The sequence below is a fragment of the Aplidium turbinatum genome, chromosome 3, assembly GCF_918807975.1.
Source record: "Aplidium turbinatum chromosome 3, kaAplTurb1.1, whole genome shotgun sequence".
Taxonomy (NCBI): domain Eukaryota; kingdom Metazoa; phylum Chordata; class Ascidiacea; order Aplousobranchia; family Polyclinidae; genus Aplidium; species Aplidium turbinatum.
The window spans coordinates 9213810-9232885 of record NC_137474.1 but is presented as its reverse complement, the minus strand read 5'-3'; the positions used below and the strand labels follow the sequence as shown (position 1 = coordinate 9232885).

General features: G+C 36.4%; 1 protein-coding gene across 1 annotated transcript; it reads right to left on the bottom strand.

Annotated features, from left to right (window-relative positions):
• Positions 1-5307: 5307 nt before the first annotated feature.
• LOC145766960 (cilia- and flagella-associated protein 206-like) lies at positions 5308-16853 on the bottom strand. Its single transcript, XM_082578681.1, has 14 exons — positions 16612-16853; positions 13734-13906; positions 13078-13184; positions 11405-11563; positions 10810-10894; positions 10456-10585; positions 9985-10104; positions 9729-9832; positions 9301-9395; positions 8784-8933; positions 8408-8601; positions 6766-6906; positions 5931-6074; positions 5308-5579 (listed from the first exon to the last, which is right to left on the bottom strand). Exons 1-14 carry the CDS (start codon positions 16801-16803, stop codon positions 5496-5498), a joined length of 1878 nt encoding a protein of 625 aa, XP_082434807.1. The 5' UTR covers positions 16804-16853; the 3' UTR covers positions 5308-5495.
• Positions 16854-19076: the final 2223 nt, after the last annotated feature.

The following is a 19076-nucleotide window of genomic DNA, read 5'->3' as shown; positions in this document are numbered from 1 at the left end:
AGATTGTCAAACAAACGTTTTGAAATGCTTGTGTTTCTACAAGTAAATAACTAATAAGCTAAAGCAGCTATAGTTACAATACAGTCTCAAAACATAACACTTGCTCTTTATTTATTTACTTGCAAGTTTTGAAGAAATTTACGGATTTATTAAATCTTTGAAACCAAAGTTAAGTTGTGGTACTGATGGCATTCCAGGCAAAATTTTAAGGCATACCCCCGATAACATAATAAAAGTACTAACACATATTTTAAACTTATCTTTGGTACATGGTGACTTCATAAAAGCATTTAAAATCGGTAAAGTAGTGCCAATCTATAAAAAAGGAGACCCAAGCAATTGCAGTAACTATCATATAGACCAGTTAGTCTTTTGTCTTGCTTCTCAAAAATCTTACAAAAAGTCATGTACTCAAGATTATACTATTTCCTTGATCAGCGTAATTTCTTTTACACCCAGCAGTTTGGTTGTAGACATAACCACTCCATGAACCAGGCTACTACACTGCTAACCAACAAGGTCTACAAAGCAATGGAAAATAAAGAAGCAACCATTGGTATCTTTCTAGATTTATCAAAGGCTTTTGACACAGTAAATCATGAAATACTTCTGACAAAACTTTATCACTATGATATCAGAGGAACACCCCTCCAGTGGTTTCGAAGCTACTTAAATAATCGTTTTCAGACAGTAGAAATTTTTGGTAGTGTTTCAACCCCATTAGAGACAAAGTGTGGTGTGCCCCAAGGTTCTATTTTTGGCCCCCTATTATTCATAATTTACATTAACGACTTCCCAAATTGTTTAAATTGTATATACTGATTTTATCATTTTTGCGGATGACACAAATCTTCTGATGTCAGGTAAGAGTGTGGATGAATTGCATGAAGCGGCCAATACAGAAATGCAAGAAGTTGTCAAATGGCTTGTAGCAAATAAATTATCACTCAATGTAAACAAAACAAAATACATGGTATTTGATACTAACAGTTTACGTGCGAATAAGTGTAAGCGAATCTTAAGTATAAATGATCAACCAATTGAGAGAGTACAAAATATCAGTTTCCTTGGCCTGACTCTGAATGAAAATCTTTCATTGAAACCACACATGCAACATTTGCTGCAAAAACTTTGAAGGAATTTTGGCATAATTACCAAGATTAGACCCTGTCTTAATTTGTCAAATTTGATCTGCTTATACCATTCTTTAATTGAAAGTAACCTGAGGTGAGGTATTGCATTACGAATTGGAAATATGGCAACGAAGGACTTATACAAAAACTTCTAAAAATCTGTGACAAATTTCATCGTATTTTCCGTCCCAACAATGATAGTTGTAGCAAGATCCCGATATCAATTGAGCAATTGTTCAAACTGGAAATTGGTGTTTTCGTGTTTAAATTTCACAACAATTTACTACCAGATTGCTTCACCAACCTTTTTAAATATGTCAAAGAGGTTCACAGCCTGTCTACAAGAAACCATGATAATGATTCTCTAAACATTCCATACTACTCAAAAACGCTTACTCAACATTCAATAGAATTCACAGGTGCGAAAACATGGAACGAATTTCCTTCTTCAATTAGAAAGACTGATACAAAGTCACTTTTTATTCACAAACTAAAACAACATTTAAGCAAAATGGACACACAATAGAAAGACAACGTAGAAAGGCTTTCTTGCATTCTTGTGAAGATTTTAGTGGAAATTCGAAATTATTTACAAAAGATTAAGCTTACCTAACAATAATATCGATTGCTTGTGCTGTACTTTTATGTTTGTAGATATTAACAGAAAACGCAATACTCCATAATCAACACGACACGTCGCAAAAGGGGATGAGAGCTTCATCAACACCATGAGGACATCATCATCTTCCAGCTCATCCATTCCATCACCCACCAGGACAAGAAACAATAACTTAAACTGGATATCAAACCTCAATCGTCTTAGGTTACTGTGTGATGTGCAGTCTAACCATAGAAAGAGCTCAACACTTGCTCTCCTGGGCCACATTGAAACGGGCTTTTGCCTGAGGATGGGTTTCTTTTATGTCCGGTTTTCTGTCTCCATCCTATTATTATTATTATGACTGCTCATCCACATCAATACTGGAACTGGCAAATTCATTTCACAACACTTTTCAATAGGCTGTCATTCATTACAACATGTGTGCTTCTCTCGGTTTTTGTTTTATTTTTTGCTATTTGTTTTTTTTGGGTTTTGTGGCCGTGCTAACTACTGATATATAGCTAACTGCTCTAGGCTGATGCTGAGCTGCGTCGGAGTCTGCCTTGCTTTCTGACCTAGTCTTGTTCTGAAACGATCCCTGTTCCACATCTAAAAAGCTAAAACCTCAATTGCTAAGGTAACAGGGATCAGTTGTCAGTAGATGTTACAGAAAATATATTTCGCACTTATTCAGTACATCTTCAGTTCTGATGAAGGGCAGTTAAAACCTACACGTAATGTTTTAAATTAACAACACAGTGACGCAATAATGCCAAAACATGAGCGTAAATATTGAAAATAATTGTTGAATATAACCTAAACCAAGCGGCAGTAAAGTACGTATCAAATATATAAACGGGAATTGATTAATTTTTAATATTTATTTATTTCTTACTGATATATAGCCTACTACATAATTTTTCATTCAGGCACGTTTTAAACCTTTCAAGGTTTTGCCACCTTTTTCCGTTCGTTAACGTGCTGGTAGGTTTATAGGCCTATCCATTTTTGTAGTTAGTATCTTTTTCGTCCTGGACACGCTAATGACGAAAAATAAAATGATTGATTGATGATAGCTATTGTTAGCCTAAACTTGGTTGAAATACTTCTGTTTTGTGAGACCCTGGCTAAAATAGCGCTAGAAATTAGCGCTGATGCTGACGCCGTCAATTTCTTTACGAGCTTACGCAGTATTTTACGCCGTAAAGTTTTTAGGCAATTTGCGCTATCCTTTCCTAGAGTTAATATGCTAAACTTAACATTATGTCACATTTTAACTCTTGTTCTTGGTGAACGTGATGGTCGTCGCGGAGTTAGTTACCTGCTTATACAGCCTTCAAATGAGCTTAATACCTTATACTATTTTAAAGATTTCAATAAACATTCGTTTAGCTGATTTACATTTCTTTTATCGTTAATGTAGTCTTATTTTAATTATAAAATGCAAGAAACAATGGTTCATTTAGTTAAATTTTCGTTAGGTGAATAAAGTCAATTTTCGAAATTATAAAGTCATTTTTTTCGACTTCAATAAAAACTTACCCTAATACTTCTAAGTACGGTAATCTCTGCTTGCTTACATGGCGACTTCGCTATGGTTACTTGCTTCGCATGTGGACATTATTTTACAAAATTAAAAAAGGTCCAATTACCGTGTGACGCAAAGAATTCAGAAAGCTTATCCTCCGCACTGAAAAAGTTTATTAGCAGCCTTAATCCTAGTTGTTTCGCATGCTTTTAAAGTCTTTTAACCATCAACACAGACTCGGTCATTGCAGTTCCTGCGAGTACTTGGCCATAGGCTACTCTAGGTCATAGGCTACTTGGCCAATTGCGTTACATATAAAATAGTTTTGCGTCCGTATACATTGTTAGTTTGTTGCTTGCCGCTTATAGGCTAATTATAGCCTAATTAATGTGTCGCAGACACACGTTTTTAACCAAGACAAGTTTATTAAGCGGGAGCATTTAGTTTCAATATGTACCAAAATGTAGTCTATCATGCTTTTATTAGTAGCCTAGTCTATGAGTATTAGTCTATCATGCTTATATTATAGCCTATACATCAGAGTTTGTTTTGTTTGTTTATCTTTATCCTGCATTGCGGGAAAGCGGACTTGAGCGCTATGCATCGGTGTACGGCTTCCGACGTACACCTGACCCACGCTGCAGCCGACGGCAATGTCTGTTTCCGGCTGTCTACTCTATTTATGACTTAAATTTGGTACTACTCATTACTCGAAATCGATCACTGGGTAGAGGCAATTATCGTAAAGTTTCTTGCCCAGAGAAACAACAGCAAGTGCGGGTGGCTGGAGTCGAACATGCCGGCTCTCGACTGCGAGCCCAACGCGCTAACCACTCGGCCATTGCTGCCGACAGAAAGTAGGATAGGCTACACCTCATCGTATCTAGACGGCAGTAAGCTACAGCCGTATAACAGTTGGCTATATTTTTCTAGCATGCTTTGGTATGAGTAGGCTATCACTATCATCCAGGTATCATCACTCAGTTTTCAAGTTTGATTTCTATCACAATCAGCGTTCTGTTCTACAATAATGATTTAGTTTTTGCCGTTAGACTGGTCATCTCCTTTTTTGTGGTGGTGTCAATTCATTTTCTGACTGCAATAAACTTTAAATAGGGATGATTTTAAAGATGAAACTTATTTAGTCTACAAGTGGGAAAACATTGTAAAATTTCCTACTGTTGGTACAACTTTATGGCGATTTCAATTAATGGTCGTGTCTCCTTTCAACTCCCTGGCTAAGAGAAGTTGTGGGAAGGATAAATGACCATGTGAATTTTGTGTGCCAATTTTTAAAAAGATGAAACTTTTATTTTAAATATGAAGTTCTGTTCGTAGCAACGTCTTGCAACATCATCAATTCGGGTGTACCCGGACACCATCAATATAGTTACTCCAAACATCTGTCCCTGTCCATCATCAAATTTAACAGTTCATGTTTTGTACTCGTTACCGTACTTCAGTGTCTTGTTATTGATGAAGAAAGGTTTTTGCCTGTCGAACCATTTTTCTAATGCCATAGTTAATCAGTTAGGTTCCCAAAGAAGAATATTACAAAAACTTATGAGTGGTTGTTAATGTTCAATTAACCACGAAGTGGGAAGTTTAAAGTAAACAACAAAATAATACAAAACGGTAGTCCATAAGCTATTTAAAGACCGATTAGGCTATAGTTTTACTATATCTCAAAAGATCCACAATGCGCCAAAATCGTGTAAACAAATTGAAAGGATTGGGATCACAACGTTGAAAAATTATGTCAAAACTAACTCACAAATCGTTTAAAGTAAGCTTAATTTCTTTTTTTCCTTTTCATTTTAATCACGCTGTCGGCCAAGTAACCACTGTAATTACTTAGGATATAGCCTAACTAATCTGGCGTGGAGAGAGACAGAAAATTCACGAAGGTTTTAAAAAAATGAATTATACAATATTTTATTCGACAATGAGTAACAGCCACAGTAAAGCGATATACCTATAAATAGTCTAAGACAAATAGCCTATAACCTTGGAACAGAAATCTTTGAGCTCAAATGCACACGAAGTGTCGTAAATATAATTTAGGGCCTACTGTACCGGTAAGCCTAAATTTGTTGCAAATTTTGGTCTTAATTGGTTTATAATTAACCTTTCAAATACAATTAGGCTGTCTGTAGCCTAATACAAGATTAAAATCGTTTCACAGAGAAAAAAAGCGCAAAAAATGAATGAGACAAAACAAATCCACATGAAGTTAATCTTCTTCGACACCTCTGGTGAGATCCATTTTAACAAAAGTCCGAACACCACGTACTCCACGGAGACCCGCCAGGAAAGTCTGAAAAGCGATTTACAAAAGCGTTAAGGTGGCAGGTTCAAGGCATTTCGGGAGACTTTCATGAAGATGGTTTTTGTTCTGCGGGGGCAGTGGCTATCCATGGGGAGGCGATTAGGACGTTAAAACACAGAAAAGTAACGTTATTCACAGCGTATTTGCAAGGTCTAATTAATGTAACTTACATCTACACATTATTGTGTTTTATGGAAATCGCCCACCCCCTTAAGGCTACATGCTGGACCCGGCCCTGGCGACGAGTGAGATCAAACTGTGAATCCTCCTACTACGCTTCTCAATCGATACCAATGTTAAGAAAACAATAGCCTATTATGCACATGTCAAATTTCATACCTGGGGTTTCGGGACGTTGCTTCTGCCCTCCCGTTTTGTTTGAGTGCCGTTGTCCTTAGGCAAGTAAACTTGTGACGCGTTATCTCGTCTCAAGTTGCTCAGATGGGTTTGACTCGATTTAGTGAGTTTTGTTCGCAAGTTCGCCTGAGGAAATAACACGCATGTTATTTGCAACTGTCTACTCTACAGTACATACTGTGCAGTGGCCATTTAATATAGATTTACAAGTCTATTGGCAACAATTTTTCATAATGTGAGCAATCATGGTAATAGCTTTGGCAAGGTGTCCAGAGGATACTTTTTGGGGCCCGAAACCTTTCTTTGGACTTTTAAAACACAGCATATTTTCTATAGTCGATGCGTTTACATCCAATCCATGTTGTCTTCGAGAAAATCCTTGGTTTGGTAGAAAAATGCCTGTTTCTTTGGTGACCATCGGCTTTTTCGTATTTTCTCCTCTTTCACGAGGAGTCGTGTTATGGGGCCTAGAGATTTTATAGGTACCGGGCCCAAAATATCCTATAAATTATTCTGACCGGTGACATAGCCAGTCCGTCGGACCGTGAAAACGTCGATATATTAATAGGCCTACTGCGTTGGCAGGGCGATCGGTGAGAAAAATGCGAGTATGAAACGGATTCAGCTGCAAGAATGAAACTTCTAGTAGGCTACTCGGTTGCACCATCCTAACTACAGTTCAGCGATCACCGCTATTTACAGCCGATTATTCCTTTTTATGGGAAACATAACAATCATTCATTGCAGCCATAATCAAAAACCAAACTGTAAGAGTAGCTAGTCAACCAAACGTAGTCAAATTCCAATCAACACGAACCAGTTTCAAAGCTTTTCGTCGGAACTCCCACTCATTCCATTCATACTCTTTCACGATATTAGACTCAAGTATGTGCGTGTCAGTTTGTGTTCCGCTGTCGGATTTTGTGATCGGCTTCTCGATCAGCTTTCCAGCATCGTTCTGTAGTGATGGAAGAACACAAGTGTTGATGATGATGATGACTTGCATTAAAATATATGCAATTGGAATGTATCAAAGTTAAGACACTTACTTCACTTGTCACTCTGCTTTTGAAAAATAACTGAGCAATTATTATTTTCGTTGGAAACAATTTCCATTAAAAGCTTTTTTTTACAAACTGCAGCCTATGCTTACATGTAAAGTAATAAAACTTTTCTGTTTTTTGTGAACCAACCCAGCAAACTGTCCACTCGAAGCGGTTGACTGTCTCGTATAGTATCATTACTAGCCTTGTTAGTCAATGTAACAAACAGTGAACCAGCTTCATTTTTTAATCATATCTCTTGACATTGATGCTACTGACATGATGAACAAACCTGCTCTTGACATGAGCGTACTGAAGAATGAAGATGCTGTGATAGCGAAATTTATCTATGATTATGAGGCTGGTACCACGGCCTACTGAAACACGGCCAAGCATGTTGCTATTTGGGAAAATTTCAAAGAGTCTGAACTGTTACGATCATAGCCATGATAAACCTGTCATTTTTCCACTTACAGAAGTATATAAAACAAGCAACATTTGCATCTAGACATATTTTTGGCTTGTTTTGCCAGAGATTAGATATGTATGTTAAGCACAATTTATGCAATAATAATGTAAAATATGTAAGACTTTCCAATCTGCATCCTGGAGGTAGTCTCATCATACAGTCGTTAGGTTTTATAACCATACTTTACTTGCAAAACTAAACTTGGCGAAACGAATTAAAATTTAAATTGTCACATGAAATGAACAACTTACAACATAGAATCCACAAAAAATCCTTGCTATTTTAAATGGAACATGCAATTACACCAAACGATACTACCTCCAGGGTGCAGTTGAAAAGTCTTACATATTATATTATTATTGTGTAAACTGTGCTCAACGTACATACCTAATCTCCGGTTAAACAAGCCAAACATATGTCTAGGTACAAATATTGCTTATTTTACTTACTTCTGGTAATGGGAAGATGACAGGCTTATCATAGCTATGATTGTAACAATTCAAACTCTTAGAAATTTCCTCAAATAGCAACATATTTGGCCGTGTTCTAGTAGGTCGTGCTGGTACACTGTTTGTTGCATTGAGTAACAAGGCTTATAGGCCTACATGTAAAGTATACTTTAACAATATATGAAATACATTTCGTTGACAAAACATATTTTAACAGAAAATTTATGTGATGTATTAGAAAAACAGACCTTCTAAAAGATGTCAAACTTACAACAATGTTCGATAAACGACTCGGTTACATGCCTTGTGCGATGATACAAATCAACGTACTTGCACAAGAATTACCTTAATCACATTCAAGTAAAATTAGGTATCTTCAGTGAACCTTAATGAAATAGCCTAAAATTAATTCGCAATATTAGGAATCTTTAATGTAATTCGTTAAGAAACTACTAAACTTGATGATGAAACGTACATTTTCAGGAAAGCAAAAGCTACCTGTGCGTAGGGAGAAATAGCAGCAAATTGCTGGTGAAGTTCAAGTAGTTGAATCAGTTCAGGTGACTTCTTGGCTGCTTCGGCAACATGGATAATGTAACTGCTGGCCTGGTTCGCAAATTCGTAAGCTGCCTTTCTAGAACTGAACACGTACAACTTTTCTTGGTACTGCAAAATTCCAATGTCCGGATTTCCTGTAAATTATTTGATATGATGCGAATTGCGATTATTAGGGCATAAGGAAAACAAATAATTCTCAGATTAAACTTCTTAATCTGCCGATTTGTTTAATCGGTAAATGACCCAACATGCTGTGACGTAAGATTTTACCTGCGCAGTTATAAAATGAGTTACGTTTACCTTACAACAAAGATACCTGGAAGAAGCAGCCTGTCATGTTTTACTATGGAGTATCCACAACAGCCTCTGTACTGAAGCAACAGGCGATCGTAGTTCTTGGTAGTTTCAGGGAAGAGCCACTCGATGTCTGGCTTGTCACTAAAGTCAGCCGGGTCTACCCGATTTCCTGCAAAAGAAAACATAGGAGGTGATGGAAGTCTTCCCTTTCATTCAATAAACTTCTGTTATTAGAAATACTTTGCTAAAATTGAGGCAACTTCTCCCGATAAAGGCAAATTTTGACGTTTTTGCAATAATATCACTATCAGTGGTTCTCAATCGCTAACTGTAGAACTCAAGTTGCTACTAGAGCGGTTCGATTGCAGACGGCTATAGGCACCAGGTAGGAGTTGATAGAAGTAGAAGTAAGCGCCTTAGCTGCACACGCTGAGAGTCAAAATACGTTAGGCTAGTTTGACGATGACTATTCTGTATCAAATCATAAAACAAAATGATGTTTTGACAAAAAAAAATAAAAAGTAAATTATTCTTACGCATTGTCTCCAATATTCTTTCCTCGTCCGTTTTCACAGACATTCCTTCTAAGTGCGGCGCAAGTAAATCCTCTGGGAACAAATCTCTTTGAGTTCTTTAAAAATACATTGCAATCAATGAAGTTCTGCTGCTGTTCTACAGATCAAGCTCATATAAGGGTTCAGAAAAAGTGTTTTTGAGTATGGAGGTGGCCAGCACAGACTTGCTATGTGATCAGAGGACGCGTTGCTGAGATCCAATGTGATAAAAGCCAAATCACTGGTCCCAAGAAAATAGCATAGACAGAATAAAACAAAGTTATTTTCGCTGCAGTTTGCAAAGATAGTTGCGTGAAACAGAAAGCTCATGTTAAAAATACAGATGTTAGTTTGAATGTTTTCAACCTAACTAGTAACTGAATAATAACGTTTTAAGATATACAATTCACCTCGTGAATGGTTCAATGCTGGCGAGGATGTTACTGAGAACACTGAGAAGAACCATCTCGTCCTGGAAGCATGTCCACAAGTGAGATATGCTGATGAACTGGGGCTGAAAAAGAAAATTTTCCAACTTAAATAAATAAAAATTTTATTGGAATCACTATTTTCAGCACTGTACAGTATATACAAGCTTTACACCGAAAGTTGCAGTTTCCAAACGAAACCGCGATATAGGCTAGGTCACTCAAAGACCACACTTACGTAAACTTGAGCTGTAGGCACGGCGGTTTTCGACTGAACTGTTTGTTGCAATTGGTCCATTCTTGCCGTGAGTTGGTTCACCAACATTTCAACTTGCTGTGCGCATCCAATGATATCATTCTGCAAAAGCATCCCAACAATCAGTTAAAACTCAGGTCCATGATTTCAAAATGAGCGTTTCGAGGCAGAAAAGGGCAAAGAAAACTTTCACAGGAGTTGTAATACTATTTCAAAGACGACAATAAAAATACAAACAAACCACAAAAAGCAGACGTAATATTTACATCACAAGGTGTTATTATGCAAGGAAAGTTTCATTAAAAAGGGGCATAAACAAAAAAAGTCTTTTTACCATAATTCTTTACCAAGATTAGCCCATCACCTGTAGCTACAGGCGTTAAAAAAAACAAAAAAAACTGAGACTACCGGAACGGTAGAAGCCTAAGAAACAATGCTAAAACTAGCACGAACCAATAGTATCCTGAGAAAGGCCTCATGTTGCCGAACATTGATGAGAGAATCCTTTAACAATTGCACAGGTATGTCGTTTGGTGAGGCTGGTGGCTCATAGATTTGAAACTTCTCTACCAAGGCCGTATACCTGAAAAGAGCTAGTGAGAATACCGCAACAAAAGGTGTGTTTCAATTCCTTTTCATAATACGAAAATACTACTGCAATATAATATCGAAATGAATGTTTTTCTTCAACATAAAGCAAATTATCTAATTTCCAGAGCAAAGCTGAAAGCAAATTATGTAGTTTTCAAAGTTAAAAATACACTGACAATACTTTTAAGAAGCAAGCTAATCTTGACTTTCACTGACCTGAATGCGGCTTGCTGGCTGTTTTGAATTTCAATATCAACGTTTTGTGTGGTGGCGGGGATGGCTTCATTTAAGATTCCTGGTACTGCGAATACACAAGGAAATTCACACTGCAACACTCCATAAAAGCTTAATAAGTTAGAAAATAAAATAATTAAGCACATAAATTGGTGGTCGACATCAAATGGTTAGTATTGGCGCGCGCACTGGCCGAACAACTGTGTGTCAGTACCGTATTATACTTACATAATTGAGGAGTAGATTTGTAGTACAGATCTTGAATATTTGGCAAAGGTTTGCCATTGGCATTGCTCAAAGTTGTAGGCTACTTTTCGTCTGACTCTCTTCGACTACTCTGACGACAACCTCCTGCAGAGAGTCAGACGAAAAGTACCGCAGCTTCGAGCAATGAAAAACCTTTTTCACGCCATTTCCTTAATTGATGCTCAATGCACGTTTGCACAAAATTTTCATTTCAACTACAACTACACAATTTTATAACGGTTTTATTTTTCTAGATTTGCAAATTAAACAAGAGCTGATAGAAAGATACATTTATATTACTAATTATTATCGACAAGAAAGGTGCGCTTACAGTCATCAATTCCTTCACCGCCTTTTCCACATTCTTTGTTAAACAAGCGAATCCCCGACACAATGAACGTCAGCTCTTGAAGTTGCCTTTCTTTATCACGCTTTGTTAAGGACATGAAGGTGCCAAGTTCAGTCTGAGGGAAAACGCTTTGTAAAGCAGCTGGAAAAATACAAATGCAGCTGAGGAAAAAATGGATAGCGTAGATTTGCGATAACTTAACATATATGCATGATTTTATGCTGTGCTTCGACAATGTAACATCAACATTTTTTTAAATTAACAAAACACAAACAAGGCAACAAAATGTAACTATTTTCAATATCTTATAATATATTGATGATAAACCAAAAAATAAATCTAATCAATACCTGCTAGTAATAGTCAGAGATGGGCAAGATCGCCAGTATTGGTGATCTTGAAGATCAAGATCAAGATCACCAACAATAGGTGATCTTGAAGATCAAGATCAAGATCACCAAACTATGTGATCTTGAAGATCAAGATCACTTTCAAGATCACTTTTTGTGTACTTGAAAAAAAAATGAAGTTTTTGATCAGTGATGTTGCAAAAAATAATTACTATAAGCAACCTGGGTAAAGGTATATAGTTGGTATTGCTAACTTTTACTTTTAACTACTCGATCGCTGGCCTATGAATTGTGATAAGTTAGTGACTGTTGCTATTAGGCCTATCAATTGTTGATGTAGTTTGCGTAGAATCGCAACGTCACACCCAAGGCCGAGGTTAATTACAGTAGTTCTGAAAAAGTCGCAAAATTTGCAATTAGTTTTATACGTTTTATTTATAATAAATAAATAAAAATAAACTTTGAACTGCATCATTTTTTACCAAATTTTTGTCTGGTTCATGTGGGAGTTTTTATTCGTGTTACTAAGCAGTTTTAACTTTCACTGTATTAAATCAATGTTTATTGCACCATTTACCTATCTGGCAACCTTGATGCTGTTGTCTGCTATCAAAAAAGTTCAGAGGCCTGCGGTCAGACAAACCGCTCCATACTCAGACCCTAAACTGGCTAAACAAGTCTTGGTCTGGTTGATTTGCTGCAATAAGCCACTTTACATGATCAAAGTCGACGTCCTAGAGTCCAGATTTTTTAACGCCGCCATTCTAGAGTTTTGAAACATCTAAAATTGGGTCAAAGAAAGAAAACATTTTTTTAAAATTCACACATGGAAATTGTGAACAAAGTTAAATCATTTTTTATTATACGTCAACATACAGTACACGGTAGTTGACTTCTTTATTACGATCAACACAGAAAACTTTTTCAATTTTGAAATGGCAACACTGACCAGATTAGACGGAGACTACCGTTTTTTGTTGGACACATATTATATTAAGAGTGGCTTAATGTTAGTAGTTGCCACTAACTGCTTTGTACAGTACGAGTTCTAAAAAAATGCCTTTATTTAGGAAGTAAAATTCAATTTTAAAGTTAGCTTGATCTTATTGTTCTTCAAGATCAAGATCACACAAAAAAAAGTGATCTTAGATCAAGATCAAAATCACCAAAAAAAAAAGTGATCTTCAAGATCAAGATCACGCCCATCTCTGGTAATAGTATAGTACATCGTGAAATATATTTTTCCCACAAATGCACAGTAAGTTTCCTAAGTGTGTAAATACGTGATGTTACTTATTGACTTACCTGTGGCTTCTCTAACAACAGCAATATCAGTCGGAGAACCCAACCCGGATCGAAGTAAGACATAAGAAACTATCTTGCGATATAAACTTTCTAATTCCTCTCTTGTTCTAAAAACAAAGAAACATTAATAGAACAAAGTAAGCTACAATAGATGACCGTAATTTTTAAATCATAGAAACATGAAAAAAGTCTGTATAATGGTCTGATAATCAGAAATGGGTAGGCTATTTAAATAATTGCCAGGGCAGGTATTTTACTTAAAAAATCATAGTTTTTATTTTATGTACGGTATTGACTGCTAGTTTGTATTAAGTGGTAAAGATTGCTTCAGTCTTTGAACTTTCTCTTATGTTTTGTAAAAAATCATATCTCCAAAAAAACAGGATCTTTTCCTCGCACATATTGACTAAGTTATTAAAAGCAAAACAGCAACAGTAAAAAATAAAATATAAATTACCTCAAAAATGGCATTGTTGATATAAGTAATATGATACCTTTTGAACTAAAAATCATTATATACATTCCCATTGTTGTTTGAACCTCTGGGTGGAGAGTCTATGCTTTTAACACCTCAGGTCATAGAACTGACCACATATGCAATATACACTATACTGTACATACCTACAGTGTTAAAAGTCACAGGATCATATATTTACCGTGCTCTACTATCCGTTATTTCCCTGGTTACTGGAGTAAGTCGAGACTCTAAAACTCTTCTGTGTTCTTCTAGGAATTCTCTTCTGCTGGTGTAGTTCATGTCAAAATACACCTGCATCTTTATAGTGTCCAAACTTGGAGATCTTACATCAACCAACCTTTCGATACAGTGCTAAATAACAAAGCACAATTCATTTACACCGCACTTTTGGATTTTTGAACACATTTATTTCAAGTCATAAAATTGCACAGAAAACTGCAACAAACTTTATTAATACGAAAATAATTCAATTACGATGACAACAAAGGTTACTGTAGTTTCCTGTGCAATTTTATGACTTGAAATAAATATGCAAGTATTTGTTTTCTTCCCCAAACAGTGAGTGCAACTGATATTATCAAAAAGTCTTCTCAATATTATGATGTATGACCACTTTGAGATGAAAGCAAAACACTTATAAATATGAAGGCAGGGCTGCGATTTTTGCCTTTTTCGGTAACGAGGTCACTCGACACGAGCCATCACTATTCGACAAACGCTGTGCCTTACAGAAAAAAAAACGAAAAAAAAGGAAAATAAAAAGGAAAAAAACTGAGTGAGGACTAAACGTCGTCAGCAGGGCTACGATTTTTGCCTTTTTCGGCGACGACGTCGCTCGACACGCGCCGTGACTATTCGACAAGCACCTTGCCTTACGGAAAAAAAAAACTGAGAGTGGACTGAACGTCGTCAGGTCGAGCAACAATCTGGGGGGGGGGGGCATCACGTGATGCAATCATTAGAGTGCCGACTTACGTAAATTTTCTTGCGCCAGGTAATTCAAGGCAAAGCCTAAAAGCGATGCTTCACGCAAAAAACTCCCAAGGCGTCCGCGCCGCCATTTTGAACACTGCGGGAGAATGCTTTGATCAAAGTTCTCACGCCTGGCATCAAACATTTCGCCACACACATTTCGTGTTATTCGACACAACGGGTTTCTTTTATAGATGAAGTAACTTAGGCTACTTTTAGTTGTGAATGTCTGTGCCAGTTTGTATTTCGTCGTATAAGCCAAAACAATATTGCTCTGTTAAAATGAATCTGTTGGATAGGCCTACTTGTTACGAAAGTTTTTCACATCTAGAAAACAGCCTAATTTCCAACCAGACTTTTAGAAATACAGATGAAAAAGCCGCTATTTTTATGGAAAGAAGTTGTCTTCCAGAAGAACATTTTGAACACTACAAGAAAATGCTTTGATCGAATTTCTAACACCTGGCATCAAACATTTCGCCACACACGTTGTGTGCTTTTTGACTCAACGGGTTTCTTTTATCGATAAAATAACCGAAGTAGGCTACTTTTAGTTGTGAACGTCTATTCCAGTTTGCATTTCGCCGTGTGAGCCAATTAACAAAATTGACTCTGTGAGATACTTATGGCAACAGCAGCACGTCAGCACGCTCTTCAACACCTACAAGTGATGAGCTCTCTGGTTTTCACCATCTTCTAGAGTCTACGGGTGCGGATTTTATCAGGAACGCCTCATTTCGCTTTACCGCACGCTTCATCAGCGCCTAGTATCGGAAAAGCTGTTTCCTTCGATTGAAAGTTTTTGGTACAACGTCTTCACAAAGAATTTTTTTTACCAGGATTTAAGTGAGCTCATGCACTTCTGCTTGAAGTACCTGTTGCGCTGTTGTAACGAATGTATCGTCGATTGTTTCTGCTCCAGCTACGCACTGCACAACTCGCGATTAAGGCCGCTGTCTGACGAAGCTATTCAAGATCGTTGGAATATGCGACCCACCGAATTCACTGGCGAAACCATTGTTGCGAAAAGCACTTGACTGCCTGTTCCAAAACGATTGGCATTTTTATCTTTAAAAAAAAAGAAATAACGCAAATCTTTGGTCTAAAGTCGTGCAGAGGCAGCAAAATCAAGATCTAGTAGCAAGCATGCCCTGACATTAATGCTTGTCTTGTTACAAATGTTCGTTCCTTTCACTGTTATTAATTAATTCGTTCTTGTGTGCATTTAATTTCGTGATTCGTACGTGATTGCATTTAGTTTGTTGCATTGTTGTATGAAGAGGCTTGTCCGCCATCTCGGCACACCTTAAATGCTGTAACATTACGCCGTTGTTTCTTATTATCGTAGTATTGTTCTGTTTTCTTTTATCTGTAGGCCTACCGGTACTTCATTTTTCGCTTTATCTTCGCTGTGTTTCTTGGTAACTTGCATATTTTGCTCCTAAGTGTGTTTGCGTACGGGACCGGGTACGTACATAACTGTTTACGTACTAAGCGAGACTAAAAAGATGCCAAGGAAGAAAAATCTTTATCACGCAGTAGGTTACGTTAGCGGTATAGCCTAAGGGCTTTTTTCTTTTGCAATCCTCAGTTTTGCGTTTAAAACAGTTCTCTTCCCGGAGCAAAACAAATAATATACACGTCCGGTAGGTAGACAACTTAGTGCTTGATACTCCTTTGCAATCACTCAATCAGCATGTGATTAAAACTTACGTGACTCTGACGTACATCCACACAACTTGTGCGGTAATTCGTGGCCAAACGCTTATCTGACTCTTGTGACGTCATATTACTATTCGACAAACAAACGCAGAATTTTTGGTCGTTCAACAAGAAAGAAAAAATCGCAGCCCTGTATGAAGGTAAGCGCAGTATACCGTAGCCTATCCAAAAAAACAAAACTATAGCTTTAAATTCATAGTTTGCTGTGTGGTGTCATAAAAAGTTGATTAAAAATGAAAATATAGTGCCATATTTTTCTCCCAAAGTTATTCTATTATGTTTTCATACTGCCAGAAATTTTAATAAGTGCTGCTTTTTATAACGAGAAATGTTACATTTATTAACAATCAAACAATACTGACCTTTATAAGTTTTCGAACATCATCTTTTGTAAGTGTTCTATCCACATTGAATTCATTTTGAGGATCTAAAACCACTGCTTTGACCATAAATGCTACAAGAGTTTCTGACAAGCTATGACCTTTACTGGCACATTCTTGCACGATTTCTCGGATAATGTTTTTTATCACACTTTCAGCTTGAGCACGAGACATTATGCAATGATTTGGGACTATTACGAGCAACAAATTCTAAAACCTTGATTCTGAAAATAAATTGCATATCATTGCATCCAGAAATGAAGTCATCAGAAACAAAACTTGTATCAAAGATGTCATAGAAACAGCAACAAACCTAAAGTGGCAATGGGCGGGACATGTAGCAAGAATGAAAGACAACAGATGGGCCAAGATAACCACAGAATGGACACCAAGATATGCAAGAAGAACTAGAGGGAGACCAAAAATAAGATGGCGAGATGACATAGAAGAAAAGATTGGCATCACCTGGATGAGAACAGCAAAAGATAGAATGATGTGGAAACATATGTGGAGGCCATCTGCCAGCAGTGGCATGACCGGCTGATGATGATGACATCCAGTGATGGATACAAATAAACTGGATCTTTAAATTAACAAACAGAAAATGAACCAGTCGTTGAAGCAGAACAGTTTGTTGGTAAAGCCTACAAAATAGCTATTATATTTATTGATGTTAATGGGTTGAGAAAATATAAACTTGGATACTATATACGTTTAACAATTGTTGAATAGCACAGACCTATAGTCAATGATGTGTTTAGCCTATCAAGCTGTGTTAAGTTGTAAAAACACAGAAATTACATCAACAGTACGCTACTTACCAATTCATCTCATTAAACTTAAATTCAAATAACCTACTTAGGCTTAAGGAAAGTTAGATTAGAAATCCCAAACTTGATAAAACTAGAACTGAAATAACAACAAACTCAACTTACAGTAGGCTACCATACATTCAACTAAAAAGAATTAAGTTAGGGTGATGCTAAATTCAATTTTTTCACATAACATTTAGAAAAGGTGAGATGGCAAGTCATGACAAAGTCATGACAAGTCCCCCCCCCCCCCCCGGCAAGTCATGACAAAGAAAAATTGACCAAAACATGTGGATTGAAGTGTGTGAACAGTAAAGCAAAGGTAAAGTAGTTTCACCCTATATGTTTGGTTGAGTCCTGTCTTTGTCATGAGTTACCAAGGGGGGGACTTGTATACCAGCTCCATAACAACTACTGAAAAAAGTGGTTGCCTAAGCTTTTTCTCAAAGTAGCCTACCGGTACGGTAATTGAAACTTTTTAAAAATCTTTCACTAACTAAACAAGTGTCAGACAACAAGATAATTGACTTAACCTGAACTACCAGTAAGCTTGTAAGCAAAAAATATAGAGTAAACGTTTCTCAAGCTTATCTCAACCGCAATTTCATTGACTAAATCAATCAAACATTTATATGAAGTAAAAAAAATAAAAGAAACATTTTTCTATCTGATGAATTGAAATTCTTGCAGTCAATTAAAGCGGTTACAGTTTAGTCAAGTAAACTTCAACTGCAATGATTGACCTTTATTTTTTTAGGTGAGCTGTAATTGTAAATTACCCACAGAGTGCTAAAAGTAGCACTTTCTTTGCTTTGAACTGACATATTTTCATAATTATTGATTCATGCTTGCAATATTGCCATAGAGATTGTAAATGAAACAACACTCATCCGATCCATTGGTGATTGAACCGTAGTGAACAATTTTTTTTTTCATTGTAAAAAGGACTACAATTAAAAGTAAAATAGCAGTAACCTTGAGGTAACGCCTGGTCAATCACTTCATAAAATAAAATTTCCAAAATAAAAATAATCAACCCAGGTTTAGCAAACATTTGAAAAGTGCAATTTAAATTGCATTTTATTTCAACTATCTTTGATCAGGCCGACTTTCCAATTAACTTTTTGAATCTAGTTGTGTTGATACATAGCCACTAGGCTCTGGTTGATAGATAATTTTTCAATCAATAATTTATTTGCTAAAAACAGGAACTGTGCATGTTGAAAATATCCAAGCTGTATATACACTGCAAAAGTGGCACAAGTTCTCATACGGACAGGGATACAACTAAACGACAATACGGTTTACTAATCAATTGCCACCTTTCAGAAATGATAATTTTGTCATGTCAAACATACAAAAAAATTTAACAGAAAAATACAACACTCATTTGGAATATGTTGTTGTAAAAATGTTGTTAATAGTGCTATAATTAAATTTTAAAATGATTAACAAGTAATTAACTAATAATTTGTAATTAATAGTGTAAATAATAATGTTGTATTGGAATATTCCCTTTCTCAATATCAAAGTGATCTCAGTCTTGACAGGTTAGCATACTTGTGGAGATTTTAAACGTGTTCTCAATATCCAAGTGACTCTATTTTTATGTTTTGATAGTCCACTTATAGGTAG

Bases quoted from the DNA above. Each gene is read 5' to 3' on its own strand.
- LOC145766960 (XM_082578681.1), bottom strand. From the start codon at position 16,803: ATGTCTCGTGCTCAAGCTGAAAGTGTGATAAAAAACATTATCCGAGAA. The intron at 9,833-9,984 runs GTAAGTGTGGTC...TTTCTTTTTCAG, and splicing joins TGCCTACAGCTCAAGTTTAC to CCCCAGTTCATCAGCATATC. The intron at 6,075-6,765 runs GTTCGTGTTGAT...TTATTTCCTCAG, and splicing joins GACGAAAAGCTTTGAAACTG to GCGAACTTGCGAACAAAACT.